Genomic DNA, 14,465 nt, shown 5'->3' with positions numbered 1-14,465 from the left:
TGCTGGGGGCGGATGAATTGTAGGAGGACTGGGCCGTGGGAAGCATAAGCGCGCACCCTGTCATTGGCGCTCCTTGCAGGCCGAACCAATGTGGCTTGAATCATCGCAGCGTGTGTGAAAACTGAATCCTGATCCCCCTTCGCAGTCAACCAGTGGCACTTCTCTTGTGCATGCATACTTCCTCCCGATAGAGATTGACAGGAAGGATGGAATGGGAGATAAAGAAATAATGAGAGGAAGAAAGGAAGGAGGGATGAAATAAATAAATAAAGAAAGAATGAAAAGAGAAAGGAAAGGGTTATTGATTTTAAGCATATATGAATCTCTCTCTCTCTCTCTCTCTCTAAGAAGAAGAAGAAGAAGAAGAAGAAGAAGAAGAGAAGAAGAAGAAGATGATGATGATGACAATGAAGAAGAAAGAAAGAAAGAAAGAAAAGGAAAAAGATAACTATTTGAAAAATACGATTCCTTATACTCGTACTCTCTCTCTCTCTCTCCAAGGTAAAGAAAGGCAGTGATTGATCCCGGCAGTTGGGCAATCAAGCTCCGGCCTGGCGCCACTTAGCGGGTGAACCAAAGCTCCCCTGTAAACCCCACAACGTAATGGGATCTTCACTATTAACCACTGGACAAGCAAACACCAAAACACATCCACACACAATCTCTCTCTCTCTCTCTGTTATACCTTTCATCCTCAGTATTAAGCATTATGCAGCATACTTGTGTTTGTTTACTGCAAAACTCCTAAAGTGAAAGTATTAATTAATTTCCATGTTTTTTTTTTTGTGGGCCTTTTTTTCAGTAGACTTTTTCTTCAGTGTGTCTTTTGTTCTCTTGTTATTGCCCTTGGCCAGCATCCCTCTCACATAAAAATAAAATAAAATAAATAAATAAAAATCCTCATGGAAGTTAAGGATATGTACAGTACTAAATTACCTGCATGTGATTTGAATGAAAAGAAATTATTAATATCTGATGTTCAATAACTGAGATATTCACAGTTTTTTTTTTTTTTATAGATATGGTTTCCTGTATATCTTTACCCCTTCAGTACCATGACACATTTCCATATTCATTCAATTTACTGTTTGGTGATTTTATGTAGCTTCAGAAACTAAAGTGTGAGGTTTAAATAGTGAAGACTGTGGCCATTAATCTTCCGACCCCCATAGACCCTTCCTAATGTCAATAAAATGGTCTAATCGTACACAAAACTAAAAGTAAAAATGTGTCCCAGTATTGAAGGGGTTAATAGTGGCACAACACAACCATTCACTTCACATAAATTACTCCCTTGGTTCATTACAGAATAGTGCATACGTGTCCCATCAACTGCTTTACAAAATCACCAAACCTCTGTGAGAAAGATAAAGTACATAAATAAAACTCTTAGAATGTTAAAAAAAAAGGCCTACTTGGATGTTGGTTCTCTAGAAGAAAGAAAAGCATTAGCCAAGATTAGGGAGCAAATGTCTTGATACCTCCCTCTTAAAAGAATACAAGTCATAGGAAGTAGGAAATACAGATGCAGGCAGTGAGTTCCAGAGTTTACCAGATAGTGTTTGGTGCTCCACTAACAACAGAGCCAGGCACTGCATGCTGTTACCAGAGGGGGGAAAAATTAGGCACCATCATGTCCCTTTCACTGTTAACACAATACTTAACATTATGGAAAGTTTCTTTTGAAAGTGTAACATTCGTCTAAAACTGCTAGATAACCCTCTCCCACTTAGTGACTGTCCCACCAACACATGACACAACACCACTTTTAAATACTGAAATCAACAAAAGTATCTTATCGATATTCAGAGCCTGAAAAAAATAATAAATATGGACTATATGAATGAAAAAACAATACATATATATATATATATATATATATATATATATATATATATATATATATATATATATATATATATATCACCAAAATGTCCTAAATATCCAAACACATGAAGAAAGAAAAGAGTAATAATGAATAAAATTTCATAGATAAGTATTGGTTTCATTCATATATAAAAATCATCCCATTCAAAGAAATTATTACATACTCAAAACATCTCATAGAGCTATGTCAATATCAAATTAATAGAACACCCCATCTCTCTCTCTCTCTCTCTCTCTCTCTCACACACACACACACACACACACACACACACACACACACACACACACACACATATTAGTGTATCTTAGAAAAAAATATTCTTACCACCTATACTCTAAGACACACTGTGTACATATATGGAGCAAAGTAATTATCTTACTTGGTGAAATACTGGAACCTGTCCAGGCATCCTGCAGTCCAAGGCTGCTCCATGACAAGGCTAAACTCCTCACCAGAGGCAGGATGACACATCAAAGCCACACAGGTTCCCTCACCTTCCACTCAGCAAAGCAACAAAGGCTTCTTAGACTAGTCCACACCTCCTGGCTTACTTTAAAGATAGGAGAATCTGCAGGCGTGGAAGAGCAGAGCAAATAAACATTTCATATCATGCTATGACTTTCTCCCATCAGCAAGTTCTGGTGAAACTAACAATAACCACCCACAACAATATGTACAATTGTAATACATTGGTGGGCATAAATAAAACATTGATTGATGATTGTCTCTTTTTAACATGTGGAATAACAAAAATTGTTACTAAAAATCACTTTAATAATACTATATACAACATATTATCATACAATATATTACATTTAAGAGAATAATTGATCTCTTCTTTTTAAAACATTATGTAACAAAAAAAACATTGTCACTAGATATCAAGTTTTAGTTAATATATACACTACTTATACTTACTCTTCGCATTCAGTGAGATTACACATCACAACTGTAAAGTAGCATGTTATAATATTCACTTTTTTGTTTACCTTTGTATGCTCCCAAGACAGCTTAAATTATATACTTCCTCTCAGAAAGTAATGCTTTTCAACCTTTATGTGCTTAAGCTTGCACCTGCTTTAGTTCCTTTTTCTGCTGCCTGACTGTGAGTATCCTTTTAATATTGGCATTCACATTGTGGAACTCCTCTCTCTTCCTGACTGCATACTGAAATCAGAAAGTAATACTGTACATGCATCTTACTTACAGTCAGGACAGAACAATCTACATTTTCCTTTTTATGTACCACATCAAGTTGTGGCACATAAAAAGTATAATGCTTAGAGACATCAACAATAAATTTCATATCTAACAATAATAGCAAATTTAAACATTTACAATTATAATGAAACTTAATGTTTTCTGCAATAAAATAACAAACCATGCAAAATATCTCACATATGCAATTGTGTTTTACTAACCCTCTTGGCATATTATTTTGTAGTTTCAAGTACTATATATATAGGGCACTAGATGGAAGTCTAGCTGGGAGGTCCCAAGATTCCATTGTTTGCTTTCCCTCAACACTCTTTCACATGAATACATCATATTCTATACATTATGCCTCCACCTCAAGACTGCTGAGTCCCTCATACCTCAATCCTTTGAACCAGATCCACCTCCCACGGCTTATGGACCAGACTGGTGACAAGGGAGGCATTGGCACCACCAACACGTCCCGTGCGTCCACACCGATGAATGTAGTCAGCAATGTAATTTGGGAAGTCATAGTTGATCACATGGGACACCTGGAGTGAACCACCCAATAGAAAGATTTATAAATCATCATTTTTGTGTCATAAATTCAATAAGTCTTGGTGATGATAAACCTAAAAAGCAATGTAATTTGGGAAGTCATAGTTGATCACATGGGACACCTGGAGTGAACCACCCAATAGAAAGATTTATAAATCATCATTTTTGTGTCATAAATTCAATAAGTCTTGGTGATGATAAACCTAAAAAGAGTATATATTCATATAGTTCAATTTAGTCAAGAACTATATACTTTTGATTCTTTATAACTTTTCAGGTCTGAAGTCATTCCTCATAACTCAGCATGGCAAATCAGATCAAGATAATGAGAGTAATAGTAATATTTATAACAGTAATCATCAAATAGTTGCTTCTAATTACCTACCATACATGTGTCCAGGCCACGAGATGTGAGATCAGTGCAGGAGAGAGCTTTCACCTCCCCTGACATGAGAGCATCATAGTGCTTTTGTCTAAGAGCAGAAGGAACAGTCCCATTCAGGTTAGCACAGGGCACACCATTATCATTGAGGAGCAAGGACAGCCAGTCAGATGTCTTAATCTTGTTGCTTGTTTAAAAAAAACATGAAAAATACATGTTGAAGGAACATCACAAACAATTCCTACCTCATTAAATTTTTTTCACTGTTATCATAAGTGATAAAGATCATTAGATAGAAAAAGTAAACCACAGAGTATTTTTCATACAAGAGGTTATTTTTCACAGAACTAAATAATTTATAACAATGAAGAAAAAGGAAAATGATAATTTCAATTTAAAAAGAAAAGTAAACACCTCAGGGAAATTAATGAAACACCATTATTTTTTATATGAAAAGGATAGAAAAAATAAAACAAAAAAGTTCACTGGATCACTACTCCATAAAAGGTAATGTAGAAAAATAACATGATTCTTAATCAATTACATAACAATAAGTCAGACTTGAGACAGACTGCACAAAGTCATCTACTATGACAGAGGTGATATCTGAGTTTGTGATGTACATAAACAAATAGTGTGGAATTACAGGAGTATTCTCTGTGCCAAACTTTAATGTTTTTGCACAGGAGAAAAAAAAAAAAAAATAAATAAATAAATAAATAAATAAATAAAAAAAAAAAAACTAGATTCATAAGCTAAGATACTGTGAAATTTGATACACAATTATATACAATAAAATTGAGAGAGTACAAAAAACATAAATATATATATATACAAACACTATACAGCACAAGGCATGGTCAGACACCTCTGCTTACCTGAATATAATCACAGGACTTCCCCTATGCGAATCATTCTTCACTAATTCCATAAGTTTCTCCACTTTGGTATTCTTGTTGATCCTAAAGAAGCGCTGGGGCACGTGGCGCATGAGCTGGTTCAGGTGAGGTGTGGAGACACGCACCACCGAGTCAGGCTTCACACAAAAATAAATATAAAATTCAAAACAAGGAAAGGAACGAAAAAATCTTCTAGCTCCTCTTAAGTTCTCACCATCCTTAACAAACCATTCATTTACTTACATATTTGAATCTAAACTATTGCATCACTGTCATCAAGCTTCTATCCTTTGCTCGTACCAGTTCCTCTTTCCTCCTATCTCAATTCATGGTACTTGAGGTACTTACTACAGTTTTGTCACAACCCGTCATATAATTAATTTTGGTGCTGGAATGACTAAGTCTCCTTGAAATGGTGCAGTTGTTGAAAATCATCAATAGTATGCCTACAAGAATATCATGGAAAGATTCACATGCATATCACTATTCTTTGGGCAGCCCTGCATGCCACCTTGAATATCATTAAATGCTGACTGATTAAGTATATTTTCACAGACAAAACTACATATAGCATTTGGGACACTTCACATCACCTGAAAGCATCAACATGGAAAATATTTGCCACTATTCTCTAAAATAGCAATAATGAATAAAAGAAAAATGAATAAATAAAAAAAAAAAAAATGCAGCATATTTCAACAAAGTTATACACCTAAGGAAGTGAAATAATCTAGAAAACTGCATAATTAAGGAGACTGAATCAGCAAAGGACAAATTAGTAACAACATATGAAATCAATCTTCCTGTTTCATTTCCTTCAGTTATCTTATTATCTACATCCCCTTAATCTAAAACTCTAATGAATAATAATTCTTAACTCACATTCACAATGGGTTCAAGGATTTTAGTCAAGTCTCTTGGTGATGTGGCAGCTACTAAGGTAAGCTGGGCCCCAGACAAGACTTCTGAATGTTGGCTCTCTCCTCCATCTTGTATCTGGAGGCAAATGTACAACAATTTAAAAGGAATCCTTTTATACTCCACAGATTAATGGTAAGAGGAAAGTTTAATACAGTGACAAATTAAAAAAAGTGAATTAGGTGCAGTATTCATGGAGTGTAGGTGATGGGAAGTTATTGCCACCCAATCTACTGTGGGCTCTCAGCATATCTAGTAGGGGGGAATAAGGTGACCGCTTCCTTTTTCCATCACCTTTAGCCTTCCCAGTCACTGTTGACCTGGATGGATGACTTTACCTCCTTCAGTACTGGGATGTATTTTTACCTCAAGTTTTGGGTACAATTAGATAATTTTATTGACATCAGCATGGGTCTATTGATATTATAAGATTAATGGCCAGAATCTTCACTATTTTAATCCCCCACATGAGATGCTGAAGCTGTATAAAATCACCAAATAGTAAGCAGAATGAATATGGAAACACGTCATGGTACTGAAGGGGTTAAGAGGGGCCGGTTGTCCAAGAAAAAATTCTGGTTATGACCAGGATTCATACTTGGCACTTCTTGCACTGTAGTCAGACACATTACCACATTTTACAGTCAGATTCTCTCATTACTAAGTTATCAATTAAATGCAGAGAATCAAATGACACAATATTTTTACATCATCATAAACAAAAAGCTAAAGAGAGATATTTGTGCAAAGATATGCTGTGGCATGGCTCTTACTGGAAACTTGGTCATAAAGTGGGTCACTTGCTCATTGAAAGAGTCGTCAAGCATTGTGTCAGCCTCATCCAAGGTAACGTGATTCAAGTAGTTCATGTTGTACACCCCTGTAAAAGAGATCAAACTTCAATCTTTTATACGCTTATCTACAAGTCTTACAGTGTTTATAAAAGGGAAAACCAGGAATGTAGAGAGAGAGAGAGAGAGAGAGAGAGAGAGAGAGAGAGAGAGAGAGAGAGAGAGAGAGAGAGAGAGAGAGAGAGAGAGAGAGAATATATAAGTAATGAAATAGCTCAAATGTGTCTTGTATGAATGTTGGACAGAGGATGTACTATACCTGAATCTCAGATGAGAGTGACTTGTATCTGGGAAAGTCTTAAAAGCCTGAGAGTTTCAGGATCTATGAAGAGCATGAATATATAGAAGAAAGAGCAGCAGTAATGGAGATAAAGAACATGTTGCAGGGGAGTAGAACAGTGGTAGTGGTAATGATGTGTGAGTGAGAGAAGGAAGCTGAGAACATTTGAAGATTAAGTCAGTGATACCATTACTTGCATAAAAACAACAGCTGCTTTCCGATGCAAATGAGGACATAAAAATAAAAAAAATATAAACAGGATTACCGCCAGCAATCTTAAATACCTGTGTCTTAGAGAAGAAGATACGGTAGTTTCGTGGAGAGGGAAATTAAATAAAAGATTGTAAGTTGTATGTAAGTTGGCAGAAAGGAAGTTAAAAGTAGTATGTAGTATCAAGAGACTGAAATGTCCTTGTTGTGTATGTACTCTGACCTTATGATATTACTGGTTCTCTCCTAGGAAGGGAACTGCAAGGCTAATGTATTGGTTGAATTCATAACTTAACAGATTTTTATTATGTACCTGCAAAAGTGTAGAACATGTTTATAGTGTAATGCAAAAAGTTACATGTCTTGTCTAAAAAAAAAAAAATGCTGAAATTTATTTTTCTTGTATTAATGGAACAAAAAGATTGACAAAAGAGATTATACAGTAATAACAAGTTTGCACCACAAATTCTAAAATGTGTCATTATGAGAGTACCTTACAACTAAATATCTAACTACATACTGAACTGAAATAACCTAACCTAACCTAACTAAATATCTAACTACCTACTCAACTGAAATACATAAATTTTCTGTTCCTTACATAATCTTCAAAAATGAGAACAAGTCTTACCAACAGTAGTGAGCTTTGACAGAGCACCAAAGCTTGCCACCAGCAGGTCCACTCGAGACATAGGTGGGGACAGCATCCTCTTCTTGGTTCTTCCTCCAACAAGGAGCTTCACTTTAATCCCAAGACTCCTTCCTATTTGTGATGCAACTCCCTAAGGACAGCAACAATGAGGCTAGAGTCAATGAAACCTCAACAACAGTCAATTGTATGTGTAGATTATTCCTAGATCTCCAACATCTTTACTAACCATACTTCTAGACTTATATGGAGAGAGAGAGAGAGAGAGAGAGAGAGAGAGAGAGAGAGAGAGAGAGAGAGAGAGAGAGAGAGAGAGAGAGAGAGAGAGAGAGAGAGAGAGAGAGAGAGAGAGAGAGAGAGAGAGAGAGAGAGAGAGAGAGAGAGAGAGAGAGAGAGAGAGAAATATACAAGGAGCACATACATAAAGAAAACTTTATGCTCGGCTTACACAAAAAAAGATACCAACAAACAGTACACACTTGAATTACTGTGTACTTTGTTCTAAAATGCTAAATTCTTCAAAGCCACAGATTTTACATATTTTTTTCACCTTTCTATCCACTCAGCAGGAATCACAAGAAGGAATCGGGTAGAGTGATGGACTTACATGAATCTGTGTGGCCAATTCTTTCCCAGGTGCTATGACTAAGCCTAATGGGGAATTCATAGGTAGTTCTGAGAGTATGGCATTTCTCTCTCTTATTTGTTGCAGCATTGGTCCAATAAATGCCAGTGTTTTTCCATTCCCTGTTTCAGCAGAGATTAGTGTGTTTTTTCCCTCCAGTACATGGGGAATTGCCAGGGACTGTAAAAGTATAGAAGCAATTATATTTCCATTCCTAAGAAATCTTATTGCCAACTGCAAGATACTTGAAATTGTATGGCCTTACTCCATGAGCTTCAAATGTAACATAAGAGAGTTTCTGATAAGTCTACACATTTATCTACATAAACACAAATAATCACATTTCATGAGAGTTAGACAGTACAGCTCTAAACTAAGAAATTACTTGTATATTTGTTGGCTTCTCAATTCCCATATTGTGTAACTGAGTGACAATATCATCATCAAGTCCAAGCGAAGCAAAGTCTTCCTCAATGTCACCTTCATCCCCAAATGCTGGATTCTGAAAAAACAATTACAATAATAATTATTATCATCATTATTGTCACAATAATAAAAAAAAATCATAATAACAATACTAATAATCATAATATCAACAATAATATTAATAATAATAATAATAATAATAATAATAATAATAATAATAATAATAATAATAATAATAATAACAATAATCTAATTCCTCAAACTACCACCTATATAGTTTTAATCTCTTGCTAGTCTAAAGTCTTAAAATCTATCCTCAACAGGAATATTCTTAAACATGTCACATTACCATTATGCATCTTATCACCCATATGGCTTCCATCAGGGCTGCACTACTAGTGATCTGGCTTTCCTTACTGAGTCTTGGTCATCCTCTTTTAGAGATTTTGGTGAAACCTTTGCTGGTGCCTTCAACATATCAAAAGCTTTTGCTAGAGTTGGGGCATTTCCACTCAGTTTTATTAGATAGGATGGAATCAAAAGCTTTTTGTCTCATCACCTCTCCTCAAACCGACTGTCTTCAACTTCTTTCTCTCCATCAAATGTTGCATCTCTTGCTATCTTCTAGCATTATTTTCATGCTAACTGCACTTCTGATCATGCTAACTCCTCCTGTGGCCTCGCTGCATAAGGCTTTCTTCTTCCTCTCACCCCTACTCTGTCCAACTCTCTAATGCAAGAATTAACTAGTACTCTCAATCATTCATATCTTTCACTGGTAAACTCTGCAAGTCCCTGCCTGCTTCTGTATTTCTAAGTTCTTGACTTTATTAAGGCAAATTATTTCAGACCTGCAAGGAGACTAACAACTAAGTGGGTCTTTTTTTTAAATGTTGCCCTTGTTTAGCTTTCCCTTTTACATAAAAAAAAATCTATCAATAGTATAGCAAGGCAACAATTTCACATTGGGTTGCTCAGACATCAACTCAACTCACTTCTCAGTTCAAACACAATGAGTAAAGGTGGTGGAGGAAGAGGAGGGAGGAATACAAAGGAATACAAACAGCAACAGACCCTTAGGTCCTTACTAGGCTGTTTGTGGAGACTATCTACTAACTACCAGTGATAGAGACAGGACAGCAAAGCAAAAAGCTCCTCCCCACCCACCCCTCCCTCCAGCTGAGGCTGGCAGGAAAAAAGGTGAAACCATGTGATATTAAAAAATCACATGGAATTTTAGTAGAGAGTGAAAAGGAAATATGTAATCTACGTCTGACAACTTGTGTTTGTAGGGGAAAGTGTTAACGCTTGGTAAATGTCATGATGTGTGTGCATTGTGTACGTGGATGCACAGTGTGTATTTCGAATGGGTGGTGCGGCAGCCTTGCCTGGCGCTTTCTAGGGAGGCAGCAGTCAATCAGGCCCCAGCTCCGTTCAATCCACTGAGATAGCATACTTTCCCTGTAGGGACGCCGTACGCTGATAACCCCTTGCAACATTGATCCCTGGTACTTAGTTCCCAATGATGATCAATGGTTGACAAGGCCCTCTCCAAACACAGCCCGTGAGTAGTAGTAGTGACCGTTCACTCTGGGCTATCTGTGCGTGTATGCAGTGTAGTGTAGTATGTATGTAAACACAGTGTGGAGTCAAAAAGGTGGTGCGGCAGCCTTGCCTGGCGCTTTCAAGAGAGGCAGCAGTCAATCAGGCCCCAGCTCCGTACAACCACTGTAAAAGTGCACTTCCCTTTAAAGGGCGCCGCACACTGTATGGTTACCCCCTGCAGCGGTGACCCTGGTACCTTAAATCCCGATGATGGTCACCTACTGTCAGGGCTCTTGACTATCCACAGCCCTTCACAGATCGAGAGTAAAAGTAGTGACCGTTCACTCCGGGCTATCTGTGTCATGTATGGAGGGTGAGAGTAATTCAAACTAACGGGCAATTTAAACCACGATCAGAGGCCCGGGAGATAAAAGAAAAAGCGCAAGTTATTCGGAAATGAATAGCGACAACCGGGGATTAGATTCAAAGTATTTATCGAGGCGAACTTTGAATGTTTCGATAGTACCTGAGTTGACAACATTTGATGGCAGACCATTCCATATATTAACTATGCGATTAAAGAAAAAGTGTTTGGCTTCATTTGTTACAAAACGCTTACCAACAATTTTAAAACCATTGCTTCTGGTGACATTTGACTGGTCGACTGATACGTATTTTTGAATATTCAAATTTGCAAACCCATTAAAAATTTTGAAAAGCATGATAAGGTCGCCTCTTACTCTCCACTTCTCAAGAGAAAATAAATTTAATTCCTTTAGGCGTTCCTCGTAGGATTTGTTCCGCAGCCTTGGGATAATTTTTGTTAATCTACATTGTATTTTTTCTAATTTCTCGGTCTTTTTTGTAATACGAAGGAGAAGGAGGAGGAGGAGGAGGAGGAGGAGGAGGAGGAGGAGGAGGAAGAGAAGGAGGAGAGGAGGAGGAGGAGGAGGAGGAGGAGGAGGAGGAGGAGGAGGAGGAGGAGGAGGAGGAGGAGGAGGAGGAGGGAGGAGGAGGAGGAGGAGGAGGAGGAGGAGGAGGAGGAGGAGGAGGAGGAGGAGGAGGAGGAGGAGGAGGAGGAGGAGGAGGAGGAGGAGGAGGAGGAGGAGGAGGTGATGGTGATGATGGTGGTGGTGATGATGGTGGTGGTGACGGTGGTGGTGGTGGTGATGAGAGTGAGAATGGTGAATGAAAAATGAGAATAAAGATAAGGAGGAGGATGAGAATGTCGTTGATGATGATGATATTGGTGATGATGCTAATTTTTCTCTAGAAAACACATAAGCAAGAAAATGGGCTAGGAACATGAAAAGAAAAAAAAAAAATATTGTGTATAAGATTTAAGACTGTTCTAGCACCTCAACTCAATCAATCAACCAATTGATTTGTATGTAAATAACCCACTAAGTTTACCTTCATTATAGAAACCTGACACTGATGAACAAAAATTATGAGCAGTGAAAAGAAAGACAACTTACAGAGCCATGGCTGTTAATGGTGAAATAGTCCCCTGCTGCCTTCTTATGTAGCCAACCCTTGGAGGCCAAGGGAACTGCAGAAAACTTGTTATAGCTCTGCCCATAGTAATAGTTAAACTCACTCCTTCTACAGGTTATTATAGGAACCTGGAATAACAGAAATTAGAGTGATACTGAATATCATCAAGTTACATTAATAGGGTTCACTGTATAACAAGATTACAGTTTTTTTCAACTGATTTATATACTGAATTAGTCTTAGAGGCTTGACTTCACCAACAAGAATGTGCATCATAAGAAACTCTGTGATATATATACATTGATTATGGGATTGCATGAAGACACCTTGCTAAAAAGTCAATGAGCTGTCCTGTTAACAAATGCTACTTGAATCAAACGAAGAATTACACACTTTCTTATTGCCCATTCTTGAGTTCTGCACTTGTTGTTCTCTTTGTTTTCTTCTCTCCTTCAGTTTTTCTCTTTTTAACCTCTGTTGCACTGCCATAGGTATTTTTATCACAGAAAACTCGGTCTGAGATATGCATCTTATCTGAAATTTTAAAACATATAAATAAAGTGATGCCAAAAATATGTAGGTATTAACTCTATGGAAGGGAAAGTGTTTTAAATATTTTGTATGATAAGAAAACTGACAGCTACCAATAAATCTACTTCACCTGTATAGCAGTACTTCACATTACTGGAAAAACAGAACTTCACTAACCTGTAGCCTATACAGTCCATAGAGTGGATGTAGAACTTGTAAGCTTTGGGATGCCACTCTTGGTACACAAGGTCGCCACATGGTACACTTTGCTAAATAGAAATCAACTTGTGTTATTGTAATCTTTTGTTTATGCAGAATAAAAATAAATCATCATTTAATCTCCTTACTTTTAAAAATGTGATAATCTTTTAATTTTTGTCTTTTAATCTGAAATTCTTTTTAGAAAATACATTCTTCTATTGTTTATTCTATTAGATTTCAATCCATTGTTGATTTCTACTATTCTTTGCATTTTACTTATTTCAAGCAATAATATGACTCTGGCCTTTACACAACTGGAAAGCAGAATATCTTGAATATGCTGAAAAATTTAAATGAACTTAGTTAATGATAAATGATAAAATCAATTCAGCTAAAAGAATAGTTGCAATTATTTACACCAGTTATCAATCTTACAGTGGACATTGATGAAATTAGGATGACAGTGGAAACAGCATTCTGCTTCTACTATAACTTTATCAGCTGCATTGGTAAAGCTTTCTGATCAGCCACATCAGATACAAGAATGAAATCCAAATATTACATCGAAAGGTTGATGACTTTGCTGCAAACATAGAGAAATTGTGTGGCATGCATGGAGTGTGGCTGTATATCATAGTACTTGAGTGTGGAAGAAAATTTGAGATTTTCTAAATCCAGCAAGCTGTGTACTAGTCAAGAAATGGTGATCTTTTGTTTGTAACTGGGATGTGTGGATAGCATAGTAGGATGTCATGGTGTCTATAGAACTGTCACATCAATCACACATTTCCACTTGTGGGGCCACCAATGAAACTTTTCCACGGTCAGTTCCATTACAGTTTTTTGTTTTTAGATATGCTTAATCTACCAAATTCCATCTATCTTATCCACCTAATTAAGATAGATGGAATTAGGTAGACTAAGCACACTGGGACTGCCTTGTATAGGCCTGGCAGCCTCTTGCAGCTTCCCTCCTTTCTTATGTTCTTATGAGACAAGTCGGGCGTTCTGAAAGTGGCTCACTATCAGTTGTTAATGTGGCAACTCAGCAGATGGAAGCAAAGTGAATGGTGCTAGTTTTAGAGAGGAAAAGTCAATAGAAGAGGTATTTAGCAGCAATAATCAAGATGTGATAAAAAGACGTAAAGATGAGGTTCCACTTGTTTTATTAACAATGCCACAAAGCTGAATACATCTCCACTACTCTGACTGCCTCTTCACCTCACCAGTGGAGCAAAACGATGTAAGCTTTTGGGTGTTTTGTTACGTTAGGTTAGTGTCTGTGGGAGAGAGGGCGGTCTGGCGACAGGTTTCGTAATATTAAGTGAAATTCAACCTTTAACACCCATCCTCGTCCCTCACCGATACCACACGATTCCTCACATGCCCCCACGCTTGTTTGTGAGGGTGGATATGGTGGGAGGGGGTAGGGGGGACGCGGACGTATTACAATTACCAAATAAAAAAGCGTACAAAAAGGAAACATTGACTCTGGTACCTGCTCCATTACGTTTCTCACTACGGCACCAATAAAACAGAAAACCTAAAATGTCTGGTATTTTGATGCACAGGAATGAGAAATGACACAAGGTAAAAACGGGACACGTCATCATTTTATGTAAACTGATTGATTTGAGGTCAAAATACCGTCTAAAGTAGCACGCTGCTCAGATCCCGTGTTTTGTTGACATCCAGTCACTTGATCTGGCTCTTGATGGCTCGGGATCGCTTAATTAGTAAAGTCTTCCACTTCCCTAAAATCCTTACTATGCCTTTCTCCTTCAAAAATCCAATTAAACTTATTTTTG

At 37.2% G+C, this 14,465-nt stretch overlaps 1 protein-coding gene across 1 annotated transcript; it reads right to left on the bottom strand.

Moving 5' to 3' along the window:
* Positions 1–2,644: 2,644 nt before the first annotated feature.
* Positions 2,645–14,405, bottom strand: LOC123518289 (probable ATP-dependent RNA helicase DDX28). Its single transcript, XM_045279024.1, has 13 exons — positions 14,305–14,405; positions 12,634–12,725; positions 12,319–12,459; positions 11,907–12,053; positions 8,843–8,959; positions 8,440–8,637; positions 7,815–7,965; positions 6,616–6,722; positions 5,807–5,920; positions 4,904–5,061; positions 4,029–4,212; positions 3,484–3,636; positions 2,645–3,055 (listed from the first exon to the last, which is right to left on the bottom strand). The coding sequence occupies exons 2-13, from the start codon at positions 12,712–12,714 to the stop codon at positions 2,951–2,953; spliced, it is 1,656 nt and encodes a 551-aa protein (XP_045134959.1). The 5' UTR covers positions 12,715–12,725; positions 14,305–14,405; the 3' UTR covers positions 2,645–2,950.
* Positions 14,406–14,465: the final 60 nt, after the last annotated feature.

Source organism: Portunus trituberculatus, chromosome 43, assembly GCF_017591435.1.
Source record: "Portunus trituberculatus isolate SZX2019 chromosome 43, ASM1759143v1, whole genome shotgun sequence".
In the NCBI taxonomy this organism is placed as follows: Eukaryota; Metazoa; Arthropoda; class Malacostraca; order Decapoda; family Portunidae; genus Portunus; species Portunus trituberculatus.
The sequence above is the reverse complement of the archived record's forward strand: the minus strand, read 5'-3'. Positions and strand labels throughout refer to the sequence as shown.